The sequence below is a fragment of the Sinocyclocheilus rhinocerous genome, unplaced genomic scaffold (genome assembly GCF_001515625.1).
Source record: "Sinocyclocheilus rhinocerous isolate Xijiao unplaced genomic scaffold, SAMN03320098_v1.1 scaffold798, whole genome shotgun sequence".
Taxonomy (NCBI): Eukaryota; Metazoa; Chordata; class Actinopteri; order Cypriniformes; family Cyprinidae; genus Sinocyclocheilus; species Sinocyclocheilus rhinocerous.
The window spans coordinates 903,499-913,324 of record NW_015635037.1 but is presented as its reverse complement, the minus strand read 5'-3'; the positions used below and the strand labels follow the sequence as shown (position 1 = coordinate 913,324).

The 9,826-nt window shown below is 35.0% G+C and overlaps 1 protein-coding gene across 1 annotated transcript in view; it reads right to left on the bottom strand.

Moving 5' to 3' along the window:
• The window catches only part of LOC107746291 (SH3 and PX domain-containing protein 2A-like), a 102,655-nt gene that overhangs the window by 52,141 nt on the left and 40,688 nt on the right, over positions 1-9,826 (bottom strand). Inside the window, exons 3-5 of the mRNA XM_016560435.1 lie at positions 7,114-7,189; positions 5,322-5,398; positions 3,065-3,156 (exon numbers count right to left, since the gene is read on the bottom strand). Coding sequence (XP_016415921.1) covers positions 3,065-3,156; positions 5,322-5,398; positions 7,114-7,189 — 245 coding nt within the window. The remainder of the gene's footprint in view (positions 1-3,064; positions 3,157-5,321; positions 5,399-7,113; positions 7,190-9,826) is intronic.

The following is a 9,826-nucleotide window of genomic DNA, read 5'->3' as shown; positions in this document are numbered from 1 at the left end:
TGCATACGTCATCGAGGCTGTCTGATTTCAGAAAAGCAAGTAGGACACTCCGAACAATCCTTCGCTGCTACAGATAACCTACAATTCTTTGCGTCGCCGTAAACAACCGTTGTTAATTTGAAAAATGCCGGCGCCGGCAGATGTACACACAAGCGCAGATGTGGTGTTCTGTTTACAACTTACCTTAAATCACCTCGGTAAAAACGGATAAACTTTTTTTTAATATCCTCCTCCTTTTTTTCTCTAACAGATGTCTGCTGTATGTACGCTGCAGCTCCTCAAACATTGAACAAAATAAAACAAGTAAAAAAGCATTTTTTTTTTCAAATTACTTTCCAAATTTAGAAATAATTTTCCTTCATTTAAGTAGTGTGAGAGCGCAACGATGCTCTAAATGTGTTGGCATAGCAACGTGATACTTCCTGTTTCCTTTTCCGCCTGTCCTACGAAGGCCGTCTCGTTTAATTCTAGGTTGAGGACACTTCGTATATGCATCCTACAGAGGATGCGACCTCCAGAGGATTCGACCTCCGGAGGGCGCATCCTTCTAAATGAGACACAGCTAAAGTCTCTTTAAGACAAGTCATGTCACTCGGCGGCCATCTTTGAAGCGCCTCTCGGGCATGCAAGTGCAGCTCCTATCTCTTTGAATGGGGAAACATCAAATTCTACAAAACTGTTCACTAAGCTTACGATTAAATTTCATATTTGAAATCACCAAAGAAATCTGACAACAACTGTGTCATAAATGTTGTTTCTTTTCCTCAAATAGGGGAATAAAAAAGCTTATTTTTCAGGCAAGATCAGCCAGTGCGCATGCGCAGTCCTAAGCGCACGTCTCAGAATGCTGACTGTTTCTATAGCAACCGGGACTTCTAACGGCAGCTTCAGTGACGCGCTGACTTTACCGATTAGCGATTGGCTCTTTCATTCAGAAGGCGGGGCTTCCTGCGATTGAGCGGACATATTGAGTGTTGCATTTTTCCCCATTCAAAACTATACTAGTGACAAGTCTTGGGTATTCTATAGTCTTTGTTTACAACAGCTTCGAACGCGGCTCAACCAATCAGAATCAAGGACCGGAACTATCTGTTTTATAAAATGGAGTTTATTCCTGTGATGCAAAGCTGAATTTCCAGCATCATTACTCCGGTCTTCAGTGTCACATGATTCTTCAGAAATCATTCTAATAAGCTGATTTGATGTTAAAGAAACATTTCGTATTATTATCAGTGTTTAAAACAGCTGTGCTACTTCATATTTTTGTGGAAATGGTGACAAATTTACATTTACAGATACATTTTTGTAAATTTTTTTGTAACACTAAATATTTTTACTGTCACTTTTGATCAATTTAATGTATCCTTGCTGAATAAAAGTATTAATTTCTTACTGACCCCAAAATTTTGAACGGTAGTAACTATTCTTAACGGTAACTATTCTTAACATGGGTTTCTCCTCTTCTCTATTAATTTTTTTTTTGTCTTTCATTTTTTAGGTTATTCTTTTGGCTCAAATTTTCATGGGATTCATGGGAGCTAATTATGGCCCAGCCTGGGGGAAGACGTTCATATACACACTCACAGAGGACTGCACACATTCACATCAGTGTTAATTAAACAATACCATCCCTGTGATTAAAATGTGTCGGGTTGGGAGTAACTTAAAGCTGGATAATGAAGAAAAAGTGCGGTTCTTTCTCTTTCACACATAGAAACACATTTGCACCTCTCTTCACACACACACACACACACACACACATTCTCTTACAATTAAGAAGTGACATTCTTGAGAGCCAAATTATAAAAATCTTTACAGAGCTAATCAAAGGAAAGTATGTAAATACAGCACGAGGCTCAAAAATGTACACAACACCATGCAGAATGTGTGGGAGTGTGAGAAATCAGGCGAGTCTGTATGCAGCATGTACACTGTGTACGGCAAATTCTTTGAATATCCAGAAAACATTGCATGGAATATTGTATCCCACAGTGCAACCCACTCAATCTTCCATTTCCAGCGCCACAATAAATACAATCAAAAAATAATATCTCTTTAATATCAGAATAGTTTCTTTAAGAAATCAAATGGAGATTTTTTCGTCAGATGTTTCTCCTTAATCACTGATATACTATTATAGTTTTTATTATTATTTGAAATAATTTTTGTTATATTTTCCATTTTCATTTTAGGTAATGTTTTAGAAATTTGTGTGTTTTGTACATTTTTATTAGTGTACAGTATATATATTAGTGCTGTCAAATGATTAATCGCGATTAATCGCATCCAAAATAAATGTTTTTGTTTACATTATATACGTATGCGTACTGTGTTTATTTATTATGTATACATAAATACACACACATACAGTATATATTTTGAAAATATTTACATGTTTATACATTTATATATTAAATATTTTTATATTTAATATTATATATAAATATATTTAATATATAAACAAATATGTGTGTGTGTGTGTGTGTGTGTGTTTATATACTGTACTGTAGTGTGTATTGATTATTATTTCAGCTTAGTATTTTTAGTACTTCAAGGTAAAGTAAAAGAAAATAAGAAATTAAACCTTGGCAACTAGCTGAAAAAAACTAAAGAAAGTTTAAACTTTTTTCTATTTCATTTCAGTTCGTATTTTTTTATGGTTTTTGTTTTCATTTTTGTTTAATTTAACAATAATAACACGGCTCTATAGAGTTACAGAAGTAATCTCAACAATCCTTAAACTGTGCTCAAATATATAAATAAACGCTCAAATATTTCCTCCAAATTCTCTTATAATGTGGATTCAAATTCAAATCAGCACATTTTTCTATACCTTAATGAATTTTAAGAGAAACATCTGAGACAAAATTGATGTCAACCTTTGAACACACTATTTTAAAAAAATACTATACAGCATACAGTGTTGTGTAGTATGCATTTAGCAGTACTGTATTCCGTTCCACATATAGCTATAGTATCATATTTGTGTAAATGCATTAATTTAGGTTGCTCTGTTTGAGAGAATGTGCAGACATTGGTTTGTGAAGGTCTGTGTGACACTCACTCTACGGGAGGGTTGGTATCATCTGGCTTGGTCTCGAAGAAGCGGAGAACTTCCTCACTCTGCGAGATCTGGGGAGGAAGCCGGACCAGCGCCTGACAGACAGACAGACAGACAGGACATGAAACCAGACGATCAGACCCCAAACAACAGAACAATCATCCAGAAACACAGCCGACTAATGAATCTCCACTATACCGAATGTTATTTCCTTTGAAATCTCCATAAGGGCCAATGATAAACACGGATGTCCAAGGTGACGAGAGGAAAAATCGTTTAAATTCAGCAAGAGAAAACATAATTTTCTGCATGAACTGCAGAATGAATTTAATGTAAATGGATCTGGAACACCATAAAAAAAAGAAAGAAAACACTACTGTGATTTTACGATTTCAGTTTAAAACACTTGACTTGGATTCTAAAGATGTCATTTTCGCACAAACATTTATCTACTAAATACAGTCTGTGTTCCAACTGCTTTCAAACATGATTTGAAAATTAGCAAAAGAACAGAGGAAAAAATAAAAAGGAAAGGGGGGAGAGAGAGACAACTCCTCTGAAGAATCCCTGGAGTAAACCCTGTTATTTATTTATCTTTGAAGAACACAATGCAATTAAATGGAGATGGTTTGTCTAATTAAAGCTTTCAGGAAATAGCTGGTAAACATCATACGTTTAAGCCCTTCAAAGACACATCCCTCTCTCTCTCATGAAGGTATTTTTATGTGTTTTACAGTGAAAGAACAGAGGAAATCTGGAGGAAGTTAGTTATCTAAAGGTCAAATAATCAACTGTCACTTAGCTTAATTAAAGGCTGATTTAGAAAATGTTAAACAAAAGCTGCCAATAGCTTAGTGATAAAATAAAATAAAATAAAATAAAATAAAATAAACTGATGGGCATCTTAAAGACACCTTTATGTTAAGATTAATTCTATGTTCTAAACTATTTTTGGAAGTGTCTTTTTTAATGTCCTTTGTGTGGATGTCATGGAGATTGTTGCCACAACAGCAGTCCATCCAAGACATCCCATAATGCTGCCTCACCATCTCACTATCTTAGCCCACTTTAACAGCTGCTCTCCACTTGAGTGTGTGTGTGTGTGTGTGTGTGTTTACACGTGCTGTGTGTTTGTCTGTGTGGATTGTTTTAAAAAGTGGGCTCTATTCCATCAGGAAGAAGGGGGGAGGAAAGAAAAGGAGACAAGTCACTCGAGGGGAAAAGATAAAGAGAAGGAGAAATAGAGAGGAGGAAGAAACAAGTCGTTAAAGTCCCTAAAACATCATTTTAAGGGTGTTATTGGGTAACCTATAGCTATTGGCAAAGTAAACATGACAGTGAACACCAATAAGTGCAAGTGTTTGTTTGCTGTAATTTATATACTTGTGTAACCGAATGTGACGTGTTTACGTTAACAGACTCTTTTTCATGTGTGTTGCAAGAGTTTTGCTGTTCAGCACATTAGCATAATCATATTTCAACAAGATGGGAGATATTGTCTGATAATGAGGCAAATTCACTCTCAAAACCTGATGCAAAACATGCATAAAACTCCAACGCCATTTCCTTTCGTTCAGGGTGAAATTTTTGATTTGGGGGGATTTGACACAGCTATTTAAAGCTTGAAACCCCCTAGAGGAAGTCAAAACAATTGGCTGGGGGTCTTGAAAATACATAAACTAAATAGTTTCAATGCAACAAAGCAGTTTTACTGATATTAAAAGAACTTAATTTAAAAAGTTGACCACCCTTAAATTCATAGTATGATTCGCACATTGTTTTTAATAATACATCTTACCACACTCATAGTAAACACACATATGCCTCATGCTGCTAGATAACTTTATTTTACTGCACATTTTTTATATTTATGTTTTTTGAATGAATTTTGTACTTTCTAAGTAATTCTTCTTTGAACAGCAGAAGGACTTCAAAGAATATCAGTAAGAACAAAAAGGGGCTTAATGTTGAACTCTGAGGAACGCAGTGTCATAACCACACTCCTAATCATGATATCAGCCTCATATGCTGAACACACACACATATGTATGCAAGCAACACTTCCGCATGACAGCATGTGACACACACAAACACAAACAACGGTGTTTGTCAAAGGAAAAGGGCTATAAAGAACCTCTCACAGTTGAATGGTTTTCTAAATAAAGTAATACAGCCTACACACATTAAATAAGAGAATAAAAGAGGACAAACCACAAAAGCACCGACAAAGAGGAAGGAAGGAAGGAAAAGAGAGACTTACTCTGCAATAGTCGTCAATAAAGCGTAGTCTCTTCATGGCCACGTCTCTCACATGACTTCGTCGGAATATGATTTTGCCTTTAAAATAAAAGGTAAAATCAAATATGTGGTCTACTTTATAAAATCATTCTATAACAACAGTATGTAATAACATAATGATATCTATAATAACATTATCTAGGTTCCAGAAAGAGCTTTTTGCTGAAATTGCAAGAATAACTTGAATAATAGTTTGGAAAGCAGTTAGAATGCATTAAAAATAATACACAAATCTGTTGCATTTTATTCCATTGCTTTCCAGAAAGTCTGTGATTATAAATTTATATTGTTACATTATTGATTTTAGATTAGATTTGATTTAATTTGATAAAAAAAAAAAATTTTACTTAAATGTAAAATTAACTAAATAAAATAATAATATGCAGCTTAGATAACTATTTATGATATTCATGGCTGAACCAATGAAAATGTTAACAGGGCAAGTAAAAATCAGACATTCTGGCCCAATTGGGAATAAATAAATCATCTTTATTATTGAGCCCCACTCACTGCTGTAAGCAAAGTCCAGTGCATTTTAGAATAACCCATAAGAAAATGTTTAGAAACATGATAAACAGAGAAGCTACTGAAGAGAGACTCCATGTGTTATTCTTCAGATCTGGAACATCCTAATCAGATTCAGAAGTTTGGAGGAGATAAGATCACCACATAACACCAAGCTCCAGCTGTTATTCTCTCTTATCTCAAGCTGCTTACGCTCAAGGAAACACTGAGAGATACTCAGCATTGTGCAGAATGAACAAAACCCTTGTGAACAAAACCTTTATAAACCATAGATTCACCTTGACTTGTTTCATATTCTATTATATTCTACATGTACACTGAAAAAATATTGGTGTAAAAACAATTTTACTCAGAAATTGCTAGTAAATTTCACAAATATTTACAAATAAATGACAAGTTAAGACACTGAAATGAGTGATATTTAGTCCAAGTCTGTTAACTCTGAGGTGATCTAAAATTTAATGTACAAAGTTTTTATAAATATAGAAACCATTAGCTTAGAGGAAAGTGGAACAAAATATCGAGGATCGCAAATATTTAGTTTAGTAGAGGTTTAAAGAGGCCTGATTGTACTTTGCATTTATCACACCATGACATGAGGTCTTCTATAGTAATAAAAAAACAAACAAATACAGCAACAAAAATAGCAACAATAATACAAAACTCTTTATAGTGTATAGACATATGTGTATAGAAAGAAATCTGATCTGTCCCTCTTTAAGGTCCCAATGGAGTCTAATAATCAGAATGGAATTAAATGAAGACAGATTTAATGGTTTGACACTTGACACCCTATTATTCCCTTACAAATGCTCTGAATGGTTTTATAAGCCACTTAATATTCTAGTAATCTAACCAACTACACTGAATTCCAGTAAATAATCTAATGGAGCCAGTGATAATCTGAGCTAGTGTGTTCGTATTGAGGGATGTGAGAACTAACAGAGAGAACCAGAGGGACTGCCTCTTGGAAAACCAAGAACAAGAGAGACACTAAATGTCCAGGGAATAGAGCAGCCGCGTCAGCAAGCCGGGAAAACGTGTCTCGATCTCTCTGTGTCTCTCTGTGCTTCCTGCATTTGAGTAAGTCAAGAACGGAAGCACGACCCCATCCCAGCGTAACCATGACTTATTGTGGACTGATCTGCTGACGCCATGTGCTTGCAGGTCTGTGTGTTTGTGTGTGCGCAAAGGAGAGGAAGGGGAAGACAAACTCCTCCTAAAATCACCTGGAAGAAAAGGGATGATCCTTTTTTTGGGATCTTTCTGCCCTCCCTCAATTGGGAACTTGTCGAGAATCTGCATCTTTGGGAAGACACAAGAAACACAACATGTAAAGGAAATTAGTCAATAACAGACACCATCAACTATCACCAATATTAATACTATAGCAATCAAACTATTTACAATTCACATTGATAACAAAGTCTTTCGATTTGGTGTAATAGGGAGAACACACAAATCAAAATCCAAATAGGCTCCAATGTCATATTTACTTTTCATTGCTTCTGTCTGTATCTAATGAAAAATGTCATGATCTCGGTTTAAAATCATGTGCTCATGTTTCCTGAAAACCCGATCATTTTGTTCACTTTATTTTCTGTAACTCTCCACATTTGTCCCTTTTGGGCATTTGAAGTACAAACAGCTGCAGATTATTTGCAAGTATCCCACAAACAAATGTAAATCTGAGTTCTGAGAATTAAAAACAACTACAGGAAACCAGCAACAGAAGCTGGGAGATTCTACTTGAGCTGCTCCCATGCAAATGTGACCCTATAAGAGCTCTGACTGGAAACTCCCGGTGGGCTGTGCTCATTAGCAAGAAACATTTACAAGAACTGAGAGACTGAGTGAAAATTTAGGAGTAGCTGTTGTGGGAACCAAATGAAGAAGAGGAAAAGATTACAAGGTTAAATAAACTCTAAATGAAAATTAGTAATAATAATGCCCTTTGATAAAAAATAAAAAAAAGGCATATTAACACAGGCAGAGCTGTAGCATATATCATGTTTTAAAAAAAGATTCATTTGGGTTGCTGGTTCAAATTCAGACTTTTCCTGAACCCATCTGTTTCCTGCCACAGAATCTTTAAAATCTTTCACTTTAGAATTTTTAGGTTTAGACTATTTAGAAGTTAAACTTCATATTTTAAATTTTTCTTTAGACTTTAGAATATTTAATACCTCTAGATCTTAAGAAAATAGAGGGGGGGAAAAATCAGTTTCAGTCTGTAAGATTTTTTTATGTTTTTGGAACATTAAAAAAAAAGTCACCAAGGCTGCATTTATTTTAAAATTTCCAATCAATAAATAATTTATTCCTGAGATGCCAAAGCTGAATTTTCAGCATCATTACTCAGTCTTAAGTATCACATGATCCTTCAGAAATCATTTAATTTGCTTATTTGCTGCTCAAGAAACATTTCTTATTATGTTCAATGTTGAAAATAGTTGTGCTGCTTAATATTTTTGTGGAAACTGTGATGATTTGATAAATCCAATTGAATTAATCAGATGGTATGGTTCTTTTTAACGAGTCAGTCGACCAGTTGGTGAATCAGATTGAACTGAACACTAGAGGAGTCACTGGTCTGAATCACAGACTGAATCAATCACTTCCTCTTTGAACTGGTTTGGATTACTTGCTCGCTCACTGAACCAAAGGGTCTGATGTTTGATTCAAAATGAGCCAAGAACTATTACTGTGTTATGTATACTCATGTTAAGATGCTTATTTATAAGGTGTAAAAAATGACCGTGAATTTAACGGTAAAAGACTGTCAAAATGCAACAGTAAAAAACTGTTAAATGGTTAACGGTAAATTCCTCTACTATATACGGTAAAAAACTGTATTGGACATTACATTACATTACATGGACATAATTCTACGGTAGTATATCGTTTTTGGTATTGGTATATGTGTCTTTGGTATATCAGAATTCCCTGCATTACATTTCATATTTGATGTTTTTTTGTTTCTTCTTAGTTTTTTCTTATCAGTTTTGTATATTAGGGTTGTATGTTACACCTAATGTTGTTAAATGAATGTTTATTGCATTATTTCAGTTTCATGTGTTACCGTGATGGTGGATAGTGTTTGTGTGAATGACACTGTGCACCTTCTATATATGTTATTATTTAAAAGCTGCTTGTGATGGGCTTTGGTTCATCATGTGACTTTCTCATCACCATTTGGTGGTTATCAGTTTATTACAAAGGTACAAAACTGATTTCAATACTTCAGTAGGTTGGTATATTAACATTATTTCAGTTAATGAAATTACGGTATTTAACTGTAAATTTAAGTTAAAACCGTAAAACCTAAAATGTTGCTACTGTATTTTTTACGGTAAAATTCTGGCAACCACAGCTGCCGTTTTTTTACCGTAAATGTTACAGATTTTTTTTTACAGTGTTAGCAAAACTTCAGTCTAACTACTGTCAGGTTGTTATTTGACAAATCCAGTTAACTCAAAAACATAATGCTGCAGGAAACATTGTTATAATTTTTTCTTTACATTTAGAATCTTTAGCTCTATCAAACTGGAGAAAAAACTACAAGAAAACTTGAACACTGAGAGAGGCATTTAGAGTTTGAGGCTCCCTTTCTCCTTCTGTCTCTTTTTACTGTCTTTCTATCTAGCTTTTCTCTCCCATGAGGCCTGTCAGAATGTCTTTTCTCCTGGTACAACAAGGTCAGACTGTGGAGCGAGGACACACCAGATGTGCAACGTCTCTTGCCGTTTCTGCTGGTCTTGCTGAAATATCTCCCCCAAAACCTTCTTGCTCGTGCTTTAACATGAATCCATGGCACACAGGGAGAGGAGTAATTGAAATCTGAGCTAATCTGTAATTGAGGACAGACAAAGATCACACACACACACAGCCAACCCCTGTGTTTATATACGTGGGGTCAGTGCAAGTTCAGTCGCTGGTGCA